This window comes from Mugil cephalus, chromosome 3 (assembly GCF_022458985.1).
Source record: "Mugil cephalus isolate CIBA_MC_2020 chromosome 3, CIBA_Mcephalus_1.1, whole genome shotgun sequence".
Classification (NCBI taxonomy): domain Eukaryota; kingdom Metazoa; phylum Chordata; class Actinopteri; order Mugiliformes; family Mugilidae; genus Mugil; species Mugil cephalus.
Genome location: NC_061772.1, coordinates 26,899,694 through 26,915,317, shown reverse-complemented (window position 1 = coordinate 26,915,317; position 15,624 = coordinate 26,899,694). Strand labels below are relative to the sequence as shown.

Here is a 15,624-nt window from a genome sequence, read left to right as displayed (position 1 = left end):
TCTTTTAATTGCAGTTGTTTTTCATACAGGTACTACAAGCATCCCGCTCTCCCCAGCACTAAAGCACCTCCAAAACAAGCAGGGTGAGTAGCATATCTCACTCCCAGCATCTCACCTCCAGTGTTTGTGTGTGTCACCTCTATCTCAGCAGCCAGGTACAGACAGCCGGGGCCCCGGCGTAGCCGCTGCACCTTTTTGCCTTTTAATTAAAAAAATGCACACGCAATTCTTTGGTCTGGTTCAGGTTGAGAGACTGCGGTTCCTTTTAAAAATAAGATCTGAAGTGTGAAAAAGCAGACAGAAATAACACGTCTCAGGGACTTGCCAAATCCCTGCGGAATTAAAACGTTAATATTGCTGCCCCCGTGTTTTCCATTAAGTGCTAATTGCCCCAGCATCTGCTATGCGGTCTCCTTGATAAGAATTAATTAAATTTGCAAACTAATCTTAGTGGTGCATGCATTAGGCCAGATAATTGAGAAGCTTGGAATAATGCAGATAGTGTTTGCAAGAGAGAGGGAGAAGAAAGAGGAAGCGGGGAGGGAAGGGGTGGGGGGAGGGAGGGAGGGGAAGGGAGGGGAAGGGGGTGCAAGAAAAAGGCTCGAATGAAATGAAGGAGAAAGGTAGAGGCGGGATGACGGGGTGAGGGAAAGCACTGAGATGCATGTGCAAGTGTGGCTTTGCGTTCGGAAGACTGACTTTTACGTACAAGCTCACACAAACATACCATGTGTGGATAAGGGCCCCCCCATCCTATTTTTTTTTTTACAGTAGTTTGAAACAACTGGAGTGGAGCGGCAAGGAAAAGTGACAGTTATTTATGAGTTCCCTCGCAAACAAACAAACCCTGACTGGAGGAAATGGGGAGTAGTGGAGAGAAGGGCTTCAGCCTCAGCTCCTACTCGGTTGTTCTAACACACCTGGCAATCCACTTGCATGTATGCACTTGTGTCTACTGGGAACATCTGGAAGGAAGTGGATCAGGAGGAAGGAGGGGGGGTATCTATTTATCTTAAAAAAAAAAAAAAGTGTTGTTCACGATAAGAGGAATTCATATCCCGTGATTGCGCCGCCCCACGTTAGCATTTTATTAATAAACAGCGTACACACCTATTTCTCAGGTGTCTTTGCAGAAATCATGCGGCGCGGCGCATTTGTTGAGGCCGATAATGAAAGACGACTAAATGCGATCACTCCTGCCTCTCGCTGAGAAAGAAGGACTACGGGAAGTTTCTATTTTTGACCGCCATCTGGAAAGGAGTCTGCGCACCTGCCTGTTGTAAAAAAAAAAAAAAAAAAAACACAGCGTCCCCACTCATACACTCAGCTTATGCTTGGAGAACAAAAGGTCCTGTGATCAAATCTGCACCGCAGGAAGTCCTGCAGCGGAGATATGCGTGCCCACTGCTGGGAAGATTATTCGCTCGTCACTGTAAAATGCGTCAAACTGTTCTTTTTAGATTCCTACTCGTGACAAGATGAGTGTGATGCAACCAGGGGAGCGCAGGAGGCTGGATGAACGGCCAAGTTGGTGACATCTGCTGAAATTGATCGAATTAATGATTGAAGTGTGGCTGGTGGAAAGTTTAAATCTTAGATGATGTACATCTGCTTGCTAGGGCACAACAAGACGGCAGCTTTGAGGGCCTTAATAAAGGATGACGGAGGACGCAGGACGGGGCGACGGCCGCGAGCGACTAACACCTCTCTCCTTTTCCCTCCTTCTTAGAAGAGGCGGTGAATGAGGTGAAGCGACAGGCGATGTCAGAGCTGCAAAAAGCGGTGTCAGACGCCGAGAGGAAGGCTCATGAGATGATTTCCGCCGAGCGCTCCAAAATGGAGAGGGCGCTGGCCGAGGCCAAGAGGCAAGCCTCAGAGGACGCACTAACAGTAATCAACCAGCAGGAAGACTCAAGTGAAGTGAGTATCACAGACCCCCTACCCACATTCCCGTCTCATTTTCCTCTCACTTGATCTTTAATTCCTCACTCAGTCCCTCGCTCCTCTGGTTCCCTTTCCAAGGCTCTCTCTCTCGATTCATCCATCACCCTTCACTTTGTTCCCCTTATCTCGTATTTTGTAATCCGCGATGCAGCTGGTTCCTCTTAGTTTGGTGCTGCACCATGTTGCCACGATTATTGCACAATCAGTCCAGTTGTCTGCGTAAATAAAAGCAGACAGGCACAGATGGTTGGAGCAGAGTGTCAGTGCTGGGACCATTTCAGAGCAGTTGACCACCACCTGCTGGTAACACAAACCAGTGGCCTCGGACTACGCCTGAAAAGCAGGAAGTCAAATCCAAACAGTAACAGAAAAATTACTATTGAGATTATTAAAATTTATGTTTTTATACTTATTTGTAGGGCTTTGCCATATACTGTTTCATACCAAATACTGGTATTGTTTTTATTATTATATTCATTTTTAATATACTGACATACCGGTGTATTTGATTACACAGCGTTCAGAACACTGCGCCTCGGTTTCAGACCGGACCAATTTCAATGTAGCACTTCTAAACTTTGGGTTTTGTTTTTAGGGTGACCAGACGATATCTGGGGACAGTCCCCTGTTTTGGATGATCTGTCCCCCAGCTTAAAGCTGTCCCTGAAAGTGTCCCCAATTGTAGCTTTTTATGAATAAGACAAACAAATGTTTCACCCAGACTACAGTTATTACGGTAGCTGGTTACGCTGCTGTTGACATTACAGACATAGGAGTATGAATATGATTTAAATATACCAAAATAAATGAAGCTGTAATTGTCCCAGTTTCTTAATTTCATCTTGAAAACATTTAATTCTTCTTTGTTTTTTTTTTTTGTTTTTATCTCCGAGCTATAAATGTCCCCAGATTTCCACATCATACAATCCTGTTTTACTACCAGTGTGGGATTATTCTACAATATTTACTCATCATCACAGTAAAATAGTCCATCCTTAGTCAATGTGCTGCATTCATTCCTCTCTCAACCAGACGAAAATGTTGAATTATGCATGAAAAGAAAAAAAAAAACTTCATATGCATTTTGTCACACCGCCCAGCTCTATTTATTTGTGTGTGGACTATCCTGAGAGACAAAAGAGACTTATTTCTGTCAACCCACTCTCTCCCTACTGTCTCACCAGAGCTGCTGGAACTGCGGGAGGAAAGCCAGTGAGACGTGCAGCGGCTGCAACACGGCTCGCTACTGCGGCTCCTTCTGCCAACACAAAGACTGGGAGAAGCACCACCACGTCTGTGGTCAGGGCCTGCAGGGCCTGCCGGGGGGCAGCAGCGTCCCCCTAGGCACCCCGTCCTCCTCTTCCGCCTCCTCAGCATCCTCCAGCGCGCCCCCAACTCACTCCGAGAGCACCCCTCCGGGAACCCTGTCGCTGGCGGGTCAGGGCAGCATCGCGGTGGGGCCCGGCAGCGGCAGTGGAAGCGTCTCGGCCAGCCCCAAAGAGAGCAGTTCCAGCAGTGCCTCTCGCTCCACGACCCCAGCCACCCCCGCCCTCCTGGATGCCACCTCCCGCTGACGGCCCCCTCCCTCGCATACTGCAGTGACAGTGCACTCCACACTCCACACAAAACCAAACTGAGGAATCTTCATCGCACACCGCTCCCTTTCCCCTTCCTCCCCCCCGAGCCGCTCCTTATTTCCCCTCACGTCCCGAGCTGTTTAGAAAATCTTCTCACTACCTAAACATTGACTGGTTTTCTCACCTGTCCCTCAAAATACTTTTTTTTTTCCTGTCTCTTTCATTACCACAGCCAGAGATACAAAGATTTCCAGCCTGGGGTTCAATTTAGTGTAAAGCATGAATAGTGCAGTGTCTCCTATCTCTTTAATAGAAACATATCAGATGTGTTCGCTGAGTATGTGAGTTTTGACTTGAAGACGCGCCCTCAGTAATGTAAGCACGGCGAATAGCTGTCCCCCGGAGGACACGAGACAAGGGCTGTGGTGAGGCAGCGCTGGCGGGGAAGATGACTTAGGTCGATTAGCACTTGGGTGGGATTTCCCTTTAATTTAGCACCAATGAAAGAACAGCACCCAGCCCTGAGATGTGCACTAACAGTCCAATCTGTTCACTGATGTGGCACTTTTGTCCCTAGTGGAGACAGGCAGGGGACATAATACTCCTTTTTTTTTTCAAAATGTATGAGGGGGAAAGGGGTGAAAACCCGTGAAGCGATTTATTCCTCAGAAACACACAGCTTAGTATTTATTAAATGTTTCTTTCTGGCTTTAAGGGAAAACAAAGAAAAGTCCAAATATTCTAAATAAAGAATAATAGCGATGGCGCTGATGCTAACAGTAATGATATGAGAAGAAAATTAATTTTAAACTGCTAACTACCTTGCTAGCGAGCCAAGAAAATCTACACCGGACTCACCTCTCTGCAACATTATGAACCCAAATGAATTCAAAGATGAAAAAAAAAAAAACAACATGATCCAAACCTTTGTATTACACTGCCAAAGTGAGTAAGTAAGCGATAAAGAGAAGCACTCATCTTATAACCAAACGCAAAGCAACATCACCTCCTCAGCAGATAAGCCAGCCCTGAGAGGGCCAGGCTGCAGGGAAGCTGCAGAATGGGACCCAGAGTCAGACGTTTAAAAAGAAAAACAACAAGAAAAGAAAACTGTGACCTTCTTCGATCTGCAGCTGACACCTGCAGCCTGGCCAGAAAAATACAGCTATTCCTCAGCGATGGCCCAGACTAGTGAATATGGACAATGCTGTGAACTCGCCTCCAAGAGAGACTTCATGAAATGGATGGAAACCCTGCCACAGTGTGGTTTATCTTGTGAACGGTAGGAGAGGACAAAGAGGAAAAAACAAAAAAGAGGAAAGGAAAAGCTACACAGCCTCAAAAGAGATGAAGATACACACACACACACAAACACACACACACGGCGAAGGAGCTGCCAAAAACCTCAAGCTTAAAAAAAAACAAAAAAAACACTGTCCTAGACGGCGTCGCGTGCTACAGAGACGTACGGGAAGATTGTTTGTATGTTTTTTTTTTTTTTTTTTTTTTTTTTACGAGGGGATGGTTCAAGGAATTGCCGTCACCTTTACATTCGCTCCCTCCTTTTTCCAAAGCATGACAAACAGACGAAAGAGCCTAGTAAAGGGCGGTGCAGACTTTGTTCTCCTCTCTCTTTCTACCTCCCTTCACCCCGCCCACACCCCCCCCCCCCCCAGCTACGCTCTACCCCAACTACTTGACTCAAGTCTGCCCCCTGAACCCGGCCTGCTTTGGACAGAGCCACAGAGCAGGCAGGGCCGTTCGGTGGGGTCGAACCTGCTTGTAGATATCGTTCCTCATTTGTTTTTTTTTTGTTTTTTTGTTTTTTGTTCTTCAATAATGTCTCTTGTTGCTGGCGTCCACATGTGCTGCCCTTGTGTATATTCAGAAAGACGGACTTTGTTTTGGGTTTTTCTACCTTTTAATTTTCCTCCCTTTGAGTTTGGGCTGAGCAGCGAAGACGGAGGCAATGACGCTTGTTCATGAGAGGAAGCCCCACATTGTACTTATTGTTTGATTTGTTGTATCTATATTAATGAGATGATGAAAACCCCTCTTGTAGAATATTTTGTATTGCTCGCATTGTAAGACAGTGAGAGGACGGAGGTGCAATATGAAGAGAATTCAGCTACTGAATGGAACCTCAGCAACTGCCCCGTAGGGTGTCATATAATATAGATACATATAAATATATTTAAAGTAACATCAGTAACTTAATGTGAATGTACATAGTATTTAAAGAGGTCCAAAAAATGTGTTTGCCAAATAACAGAAACCTTTAAAGTTTAATGTCCAGATTATGATTTCCTCACAGTACATTTGTTTCTCAAATTGATCAACTCCTCTTTTCTCTCTATCTATCTATCTATCTCTGTCATACATTTTCTTTTTTTTTAACTCAAATCACTCAAATCAAAATGTCACTAATGTTACTCTGGGTGGAGGAGGCTGTTGGTAACGGAGACGAAGTAGCTCCATCCCGCCGGAGTGGACTTAACAGCCCGCTGACGGTAGAAAAGTCCCAATATAGTCAATATGTTTAAAAGTGGTGGCTCAGTTTTAAATTTGTTAATTCACCGCCCTTTTTTTTTTTAGCTTCAGCAACCACCTAATCAGTCTGTGTGTGTGTGTGCGCCCCCCCCCCCCCCATCCCCGACGGTGCAGGACGAGCCACTTCTGTAGGGTTATGTGATAAACCAGTATTAAGCTACAGTAAGCATTGAAGCTAATGTTTTATTTGTGCGGAAGCAATTCGGGCATCGGCCGAAGATCGGAGAGAGGCCGAGAGAGTAGCATCGTCTCGTTTTACACATGCACGTAAAACATTTTGTTTTTTGAATATATTGTAAACCCTACATGGTTGGCCTCATTCACACTTGGACCAAACTTCTACTTTTTGCAGTGGGGGTAAAAAAAACAAAACAACAACAACAACAAAAAAACACATTTTCTTGCTTTCTATTACTATTTGCATCGTTTTAGGGCCATATAAGTCCTGTAATTGAAATGAGATAAGCTACAAAGTGCCCCTGCATCCGAGTGTAGCATTTATATGTATGCGTGTTGCATTTACCATGTTACGGTGCTGACCTCAGCCGTTATTTGTGCTCGTTTCACCCCCCCCCCCGATGTCTAATTCCTCCTCTAATACCACAGTCCGCTCTTCACAAACCCACCCCTCCTCACACTAGCTACCTCCTGTGACCATACAGCTAACCACCAGGAGAGGTTGACCTGGACTTTGAAAAAGCTGGGTTGAGAGCAGGCGCGGACGCGCAACACAGACGCATTCAAAAAAAAAACGATCATTCGGCACCGAAAGGAACTGTCATCATCGCTTGAAATGTGGAGAGATTATCCCTCAAGACCTCAACTTTCTGATCATATCCTGCTAAATAAAAAATACCACAGCCGGCATTTAGTAATAGGGACACACAGACAGAGTCAGACCTGCATAGTACCAAACTGAGCACGGAATCAACCATGACATGCCATTTGTTGTCCAAATAAAAAACCAATAAAAGCGCAGACCAAAGTACACGTGCATTGCCATAGTAAGCTCCAACGCGGTGTGTATTAACAGACCCAGAAGTAATAAGGTTAGAGCTCCACTACACCAGTTAACCAAAGTGTTTGAAATACACACAACTCAGAGCCCGGGAGTGAAGAGCACGCTCAGTGAAACTGGCTGAGTTTCAGATGTGGAGAATTCTTGTTCAAGCAATCAAAGCGCTTGTTGTCTACACACTGAATGGCTGCTTCTCTAAAAAACAAAAGAAGCGTCTCCTTTGAAAAGACCTACACTAGCAGCATGTTTCTTACAATTACAAAGCCTTGCAGAGATAAAGAAAATAAATAAAAATGAATGCATGGTGTGTGTTTGTGTGTGGATGTGTGGTTTTGTAAAAAAAAAAAAAAAAAAAGATATTTTTTTTCCTTTAAATCTCTGTGCAAACTACTTGAAACCTTCAGAGCTTTAATGAAACATCCCAGACAGACTACAGTGGCACATCGATTCACAATATGTAGCTTTGTGCAGTAAAGTACCGTGTTTGTCTTCAGTATCCACATGAAAAGCAACATTACGATGACAGTTCCGCTCAACCCTCAGTGCTCTGTGTGCGACTCCACGTCTGCAGGTAAGCCCTCACATAAACTAAACAAAGCCAAACCCAATAGACCACGTATAAATGACCAAAACACAACCAAAAGCTACAACTTTCTCCTTTAAATTTCACTTTGGTTAAGGTTTTTTTCTTTTTTGTGTGTGTGTGCGTTACGTCCCAGCAGTTAAAGAACTTGGCTGATTCTGTGGGATACGAGGTTGCGGTCCTGCAAAAAAATAAAAAATAAATAAAAAAATACCGGAGCTGTAGAGGGACAGGGCAAACTGTCCCGAATCACTCCCTCTTGATTTCATTTTACAGCAGAATATAAAAGATCAGATCAATGCTCTGTTCCGTTTCTGGGTGTCAGATTCATTAAGTCATGAAACAAATGCAATTTGTGCTGTGGTGTCATTTACGTTTCTCTGTGAAGATATTAAAGATGGCAAACGCATAAGGGCTCTGCTGTTGTGAATAACCGTCTGAGGGTCTCCAAACACTTTACATCCGCCACTTTTCCGTTTGTTTAACTATGTACATTATATGGGCAAAACACGTGTTTAGAAAAGGCAAACATTAGCAGGTTGGCATTCGTCTCTCCCTACCCCAACCAGTAACTCTGCCAATGAAGTTTCAAAGCTCATCTGATGCGATGGCGGTGCGTCCTTCCTGTGAAACAGGCTCTGAAGAATAGCTACAGTAGAAAGCTAAGGTGGCAAACAGTGGATACAGCACTTGTTTTCCCAAAAGCCATGGCTCAGGATGGTCTTGTTTTTACCTTTACCTAAACTGAGAAAAAGGTTTATGGTTTTATATGTGTAGGGAAGCATTCTATACTGTATTGTGCAATACATTATTACAGAGAAAACATGTTTCTGTAGGAAAGGTTGCCGCTTTTGAAAAATCTTTCTCCTTTCGTTTCATTTCCCTCTTTAAACGGTCCTGTTGCCATTTTTTTAGATGAAGTAAACTGTGCCAGAAGAATTAAATTCTGATTTGTATTTATTTCTTGCATGCTTTCCTCCCTGTTGCTAATACCGCTCTTTAACTGTTCGCTCTGTTGGATGTGTGAAGCTGTAAAACATTCTATTTCAGGTTATTGTCTGTGTTGAACAATGTAACTGTGTAATTAAAACATGAAATGACGTATTCATCACATAATGGTGGTTTCCTTCTTTCGCCGCTGACTTTTTTTACTCATAGTATTTACAAAAATGACTCAAAAACATCGGCTGATTTTCAAAAAAGTCCCGATATGCTTAATTAAAAGAACCCCGTTAAACAAAAGAATCAGAAAAAAAATAGGGTGTTGTGTTTGTTTTATTCAAGAAAATGAATCATTTGATCAAATCTGTGAGGCGCAAAAGTAAGCAAACCTTTGTTTTGAGTATCCGCTGTGACCTCATCGTGCAGCCATAACATTAACTAAACGTTTCCGGTAACTGCTGATCTGTCATCTACAGCAGCTTGGAGGAATTTCAGGCCATTCTTCAGACCAGAACCACTTCAGTTCTGAGATGCTGGTGGGTTTCCTCACATAAATTGCTTTCTTTAGGATCTTCCACAACATTTCTATTGCATTAAGGTCAGGACTTATGCTAATGTTTTGGTCGTTCCAAAACCTTAATTTTGTTCTTCTGTAAACGTTCTGTTGGTTAGACAGATGTCCCAACATTTTCTTTCAAACTTCATCGGTCCATCAGTGATGACAAGCTCAAATCCTTCTGCTTTTGTCTCATCTGCCCACAAAATTCTTCTGGCTTGTCCACATGATGTTTAGCAAATCACGGACGGGTAGAAATTTTCCCTCTGTAGAGCAGTGACTGACTGTGTCCTTGCCTCTGACCACCATGGTTGCTGAGTATTCTCCTGACGATGGATCCATGAACATTAGCCAATGTGAGAGAGGCTTTCGCTTAGAAATTGCCCTTGGTTCCTTTGTAAAATCTCAGGCTGTAACAAATCTTGCTTTTGGAGAAACCTGTCTGGGTTGACCACTAGTGAAGGATATCAGCCATCATAGTTCACGATGGGCCGGAGCATCTCCAAACCTGGTTCTTGCAATCTTGCAGGTTTGGATCCACGAAATCCACAGAAAGAGAAGCAATGACAAGGCGACAGCCATGGATAGCCAAGGCTCACTGATGCACATGGGGAGTGAAAGCTGGTGTTTGTGGCCCAGTCCAACAGATGAGCTACTGTAGTTAAAATTGCTGAATAAAATAATGTTGATTATGACAGAAATGTGTCAGTACGTATGTATTTGTTTGGTGTAGGGCAGCCAAGCAGCTTAACTTCACAGATTGGTGTTTAATGTTGTGGCTGATTGATGAAATGACACCTATTATCTTTCAGGTAACATATACCTACTTCGAATAGCTTTGAAGCCTTTGCTATACTTCCTAAATCATTTTAAGTGCTTGGCATGACAACAACATATTGGGCTTCTATTATATATTTTATACAGTTATAGTTTTCATAAAAATGTATATATCTTCTATAGTTTCACATACATACTCAATTAATTACCTCTGTATATTTGTTTATACATCTTTATATCACACATAGTAGGCTATATATGATAAGGTAATCTATCTTATGACCATTCTACATTGTATATTTACACTTGTATATACCATATTTTTATATCATTACATACTTGATGATACATTTTATATTACCCCACATTTCAAATCGTTGGAAATTGCATACAGATATGTCTGTATATTATTACATATTGTTAAATATGTCCAAATGTATGAAAAACATTCTGTTCCATTTTGAATAAATACATTATTTCTGTATTTATATATTATGTTTACAACTTAGTTGAGGTTGTATTTTACCCGCTCAATTGATTTCGGTGCTGTATGTGCATCAAGCAGAGGCCATCGGGGCCCCCCCCCGGCCCCCCTTGTATGGTAGATACGGCACTGCGTGGAAGGTACACACCCTCCACCAGGACCGATCTCACGTGTGCACCGCTGTCAATCAGTCCACGCAGTCATGATGAGTGTCTTTCACAGGTGATATCTATTAGCTTACCTCATATGCCGTCAGGTGCCGCCTCCGTGGACCATCGACCCGTTTCCGTCCTGCGAGAGAGATTTTTTTGCGGTGATTTTGGCGAGCTGCAGTCAGCTTTGCAGATGCTATGTTCGAGCAGTGAGCATGGCGGAAAATCATCTGGAGTACGGCTACCTGGAGGGCGAGTCCATCGTGGAGCATTTCACCGAGGATCCGGTTAGTACTGAACGTGTTTGCGGTGAGCCTGACGCGTCTATTTATATGTTTTTTTGACGCACGTCTGTGCGGCGCAGTAATGATGTTCGCGGCCAGACAAATAAACGCAATGTGGTGTCGCTGCATATGTGATAGGAGCGACATCAGGGAGCCACATCCCATGCAACGCGCTGAGTGACTTGTGGGGGGCCGTTCAGGTGCATTCTGGGTCCGTACATTTCTTTTCACGTTTCAGACAAAAATAATAATAATAATGATTTGCAATAATTTGTCCGGATCAGTGTTTATTACAGTTTTACATTTAAATAAACACTGATAACAATCAGTTCTTTCCTTCATCCATTCTACAACTAAAATGTAAGCTGACTAAAAAAGACAGACATCTAGACCTGTAACTCACCATATACCAGTTATAAATCCATCTTCACACCACGTTAACACATACATAGGTGACAAACTAAAGTCAAAACCAACATTAAGTGTCTAAGATGATGTGCTGCCACACATTTCCAAAATGGCTTCAATAAAGCTTTTCCAAACCTTAGTCTAAAGGTGAACGGCATTCTCCAAAGGAAGCATCCTAATTTTATAGTATTTGGTTCACAGCGGCAGTTCAAATGCTGGTTTCCATTCTTGTGCTTCAGGAGCTAATGGCCATCAAAGCCAGGGTTCAGGAGCTGGAGATGGAAGAAGAGACCGAAAGACTGAAGGAGGAGGAGGAGAGGTGTGACACGGTGGAGATGCAGCTCCTGACCAGCAGCCCTCGGCCTGGTGAGGCACCTTCCCGAGTCTTTTCTAAACAAGCGCTTTGCTGCTGCTGTTGTTCCACTTCGGTCGCTGACTGCTGATTGTACGTTCGGGACGCCCTGACGTTGTATTTTTAGCCAGGTGTGTGAGCTCTGCAGCCTCCGGGCAGGTGAGGCGACCGCTTCCTTTACCATCTGGCTAACACCTGGGACACTTCGCTGTGGTCACAACAGTGTTCGCATGTGCCTCATCACTGCCCAATGAGACGAAGCAGTGAGCCCCAGAGAACCAGAAGTGTCCTCCTTGCTGCCTGTGGCTATTTTCTGCCTCTGTGCATCTCCTCTTCCCTTCCACCCTCCCTTTTCGGTCCTCCCTCACAGCCGAGACGCAGTTGGACGGGAGCAAGAATCTAAGAGATGTGTGTTGTCAAATAATGCAAGAAAGGGATATGTTGGCGAAAGTAATCATTGTGTTCATTTCACATGTAGTGACCCGCTGTGCAGACAGCGCATTCTTTATATTGCATGTTCAAAAACAGTTTTTTATTTGCTCCACAGGACCTTTCTACAATATGACTCCAGAGGAGAGGATAGACGCAGACAACAGATCTGTCTATGTGGGAAATGTAAGACTTGTAGATATGTCTTTTCCGCGTACTTGGCATCTTTCTTTTTTTTTCCGCCGCTCTGATCTAATACTCTTGACTCTCAAACACCAGGTAGACTATGGAGCCACTGCAGATGAGCTGGAGATCCATTTCAATGGCTGCGGGCCTGTCAACAGAGTCACCATCCTGTGCGACAGGTTCTCCGGTCATCCCAAGGGGTGCGCGTTCAACACAATTTAAACTTTTTGTTCTCACAACGGTGAGAATCAGCGTTTAACTGACGTCTTCCTGTTCTCCCCCTTCACAGCTTTGCTTACATCGAGTTCTCTGACCGGGACTCCGTGCAGAGCGCTATTGGTTTACATGAGACGTTGTTCAGAGGAAGAGTCCTCAAGGTGAGCTGCTATATACGCTGTGTTCTTCTTGAAGTAGTTTATCTACACACACACACACACACACACACGCATTTCAATAAAAATCTAAGGGCACGCTCGGCTTCTACCACCTTGGAGAAATGATTCATAATTCAAGCCCTGTGCCACTATGCACACTTTAGAATAAAGCCACGACTGTACGATCCTTGAAGTAGCAAGACCTTGAAAGAATACGTTAAATAGCCTTTTTTTTTCTTTTTCTTTTTTTTTTGTGTCATGATCTGCAAATTACTATCTACAGAGGAGATTTACATCCAGGCATATATTTTAAAATGGCTCTAAAGCCATTACTAGCTCTATAATTTGGCGGTACGCATTTGTTCAGGGGAAGGATAAAGGAGGCTTTGAATGCTAGAGCTCAAGTGATTTCCATATATAGCTTTAAATTTAGCAGTTCCTCTTACCATGAGTCATCACTAAACCTCCTGTTGAATTGGGTAATAGCATTTGGTCATGTGAACTGCATAAAACTTATCTTATCCCTGCATTAAGTCAGTGTCATGCTCTATTGCTACAGTGTAGTCAACATTTTCAAAACAATGACAAGAGTCCTTTGTCTTGCAGGTAATGCCGAAGAGGACCAACATGCCAGGTATCAGCACCACAGACAGGGGGGGACACAGGGGGGGTCACTCCAGAGGCAGAGGCCGCGGTTTCCGTCCTCCCCGATACCACAACAGCTCTCAAGGTAGATTCCGTTACCAGTCGACGAGGCCGCAGCATCAGACGCCCCACCCTTACTACGGAGGACCCTCGGTGGGCAAGAGACAGTGGGGACACATGGACTACCACGAACAGATGCCTAAACGTTACCCGTGTCTTCTCCTCATCACGCCACCATCAGAGGAGCTGGGGGCGGGGTCGAGCGGACAGCACTACCCTCAGCAGCGCTAGCTGTAACCATGCGATGCACACCACGTGGGTGGATAGAAGTTAGAATTTTAAATTATGCTTTCAGTTTTTTTTTTTGTTTTTTTTTTGAGTTGAATCTCACATGAGGGACGCAGAATTGATACATTGTAAGCGCTCCATCAGTCTTTCATAAAGGTGAGATGTGAAGAATACAGACTGAGGCCAGAGGTGTTGCATTATAAGCTTATGTTGCTGTAAATGCATGGGACAATCCTCAAATTGTTATGCAGTTGTATCTGTTTTTACAAATGGATGTGAATGTTTATTGTCTCTGCCTGCAAATGTGTAAATCCTCCCTGTGTATGACTTAAGTTCTTTGTTATGTAAGTGAATAAATAAAAACTATGATCCGGTGCTCCGTTTGTAGTAAAATAACACATGACGGTACTTGTGATCAACATCGATTAAGTTTAATTACAATTAATGCATTTCAAAAACCAAAGCAACGTGTAAACAAAAGGTGGTATATACAAGAGAAACTCAAACGATGGGGCGTCAGCCAGTTTGTACCATCATTCCAGAGACGATCCCATCAAAGGCCCTGGAAAAGGATTTATTCAACATTGGTTAAATGGCTAAAAATGTAAAATGTTAATCCTAAGAAGGAACTGATTCAACAAAATTAAACTCACTTGGACTGAATGGGATCCCCAGGGTTGTGGAATGGGTTGCACATTACATCGGTAAAAGAGTTGTGCAATTTTCTGAACATCTGCAGGGGAACAAAAAATGTTACACTGAATTACTTGAAGGGGGGGAAAGAACAGATGTGCTAAACTGTTGTGTCCATATTTCATAAATATTGTGTAAGGATCCTCAGGTAACTATTGAGAAAGCATAGAAAGTATTTCATCATGCATCTATTAAAAGTAATTCATCTGCTAGAAATAAGATCAGAAGCAAGAAGAGTGACAAAGATTTATACAATGTTCTACATACATTTTTAGATGCTCAATAGACTCAACTTACACTTCTTATTTCATTGTCCCGCAATGATGTATTTGATGAGTCCACGACAATTACGAATTTCACCTTGGAGTTGGTCACATACCCATATCTATTTCACCAGTCAAGGATATTTGAGTTTGTTTTTTCTTCAGGAAATGAGTTTTATAACCATGAATATAAAGGTTATCCTCAATGTATAGCCAAACATGGTAAAGGAAAATGTACATGTAAAAGGCAACTGGAGTTGCAGAGTTTCTTGAAGATGTTTCACCCAAGTAGCATTGGAGTATAAATAGGAACATCTGTGTGTTACCCATCAGAAGAAGTTCAGCTGCCTTTCTTTCTAATGTCTTCTATAATGCAATTTATTCTTTGCTTAATTACTTCCTGATCAGTCCAACTTGGATCAAAAGGATCTGACCAAAGGATCAATAAATAAATAATTAAATAAAATCCATCAAAATCAAAGGATACACTTTATAGTCTTCAGTCGGGTAGAGTAGACCCAGGTACAGCTCTCTCTGGTCTCCCAGAGATTTTCCCACTGCTGAGATCTTCTCCTCAACCACGTCCAGAGAGGTGTGTACCGTGTAGTGAAACTTCAGCTCGTTCTGAGTGGGCAAACTGCGGATATACAGCGGGTAGTTCTGGAAAAAGGACACAAAAAAAGACGCACCCAGTGGCACAAAACCACAAGAAATATGAGGTAAAATTCAACAGCCTCAAAACAATGCTAATGTTGACGTTAGCGTTAGCTCTGTTGGGATATTCCAGCCTGTTGGTTATTTCGGCACACGCAGGAAGATGGCATTTGCTTAGAGACGATTATAGTGATGTGAAAAGTCTATTTTATCATCATAGAACAGGCTATGGGCAGAAAACGTGGACATTTAAAGGCAAACATTACCTCTTTTGCGATCACTGCTATGCACACCGCCATGTTGGATTTCCTGCTGCGAGCTGTCAGCTGCTGTCACGTGATATGTTGCATTCAATGTTGTAGGAAAAAGAGCAATAAAAAAGTTAAATACCTGATTATAAATATGTATTAGGTGTCATTAACGTAGAATTCGAATTATTCACAAAATCACATATATTTTAATTTA

At 43.2% G+C, this 15,624-nt stretch overlaps 3 protein-coding genes across 9 annotated transcripts in view; 2 read left to right on the top strand and 1 right to left on the bottom strand.

Annotated features, from left to right (window-relative positions):
• cbfa2t3 (CBFA2/RUNX1 partner transcriptional co-repressor 3) overlaps positions 1-8,783 on the top strand; it is a 44,224-nt gene extending 35,441 nt beyond the window's left edge. For 3 of the 7 annotated variants that reach the window (XM_047580850.1, XM_047580845.1, XM_047580852.1), the window contains exons 10-12: positions 30-83; positions 1,730-1,920; positions 3,120-8,783. In XM_047580850.1, the coding sequence (XP_047436806.1) occupies positions 30-83; positions 1,730-1,920; positions 3,120-3,518 (644 nt within the window). In that variant the 3' untranslated portion in view covers positions 3,519-8,783. The remainder of the gene's footprint in view (positions 1-29; positions 84-1,729; positions 1,921-3,119) is intronic. The other 4 variants (XM_047580851.1, XM_047580848.1, XM_047580846.1 and 1 more) reach the window with 3 other exon arrangements.
• Positions 8,784-10,581: 1,798 nt separating this feature from the next.
• pabpn1l (PABPN1 like, cytoplasmic) lies at positions 10,582-13,925 on the top strand. Its single transcript, XM_047580860.1, has 6 exons — positions 10,582-10,870; positions 11,515-11,641; positions 12,175-12,242; positions 12,336-12,442; positions 12,532-12,619; positions 13,223-13,925. The coding sequence occupies exons 1-6, from the start codon at positions 10,799-10,801 to the stop codon at positions 13,550-13,552; spliced, it is 792 nt and encodes a 263-aa protein (XP_047436816.1). The 5' UTR covers positions 10,582-10,798; the 3' UTR covers positions 13,553-13,925.
• Positions 13,926-13,958: 33 nt separating this feature from the next.
• trappc2l (trafficking protein particle complex subunit 2L) lies at positions 13,959-15,567 on the bottom strand. The gene is made up of 5 exons (XM_047580865.1): positions 15,426-15,567; positions 14,993-15,165; positions 14,540-14,627; positions 14,203-14,282; positions 13,959-14,111 (listed from the first exon to the last, which is right to left on the bottom strand). Exons 1-5 carry the CDS (start codon positions 15,456-15,458, stop codon positions 14,066-14,068), a joined length of 420 nt encoding a protein of 139 aa, XP_047436821.1. The 5' UTR covers positions 15,459-15,567; the 3' UTR covers positions 13,959-14,065.
• Positions 15,568-15,624: the final 57 nt, after the last annotated feature.

Coding starts and splice junctions, on each gene's coding strand:
- pabpn1l (XM_047580860.1), top strand. CDS start 10,799: ATGGCGGAAAATCATCTGGAGTACGGCTACCTGGAGGGCGAGTCCATC. Junction 10,871..11,514: donor AGCATTTCACCGAGGATCCG/GTTAGTACTGAA, acceptor CTTGTGCTTCAG/GAGCTAATGGCCATCAAAGC. Junction 12,443..12,531: donor TTCTCCGGTCATCCCAAGGG/GTGCGCGTTCAA, acceptor CCCCCTTCACAG/CTTTGCTTACATCGAGTTCT.
- trappc2l (XM_047580865.1), bottom strand. CDS start 15,458: ATGGCGGTGTGCATAGCAGTGATCGCAAAAGAG. Junction 15,166..15,425: donor TAGCAGTGATCGCAAAAGAG/GTAATGTTTGCC, acceptor TCCTTTTTCCAG/AACTACCCGCTGTATATCCG. Junction 14,628..14,992: donor CCGACTGAAGACTATAAAGT/GTATCCTTTGAT, acceptor CTGGTGAAATAG/ATATGGGTATGTGACCAACT.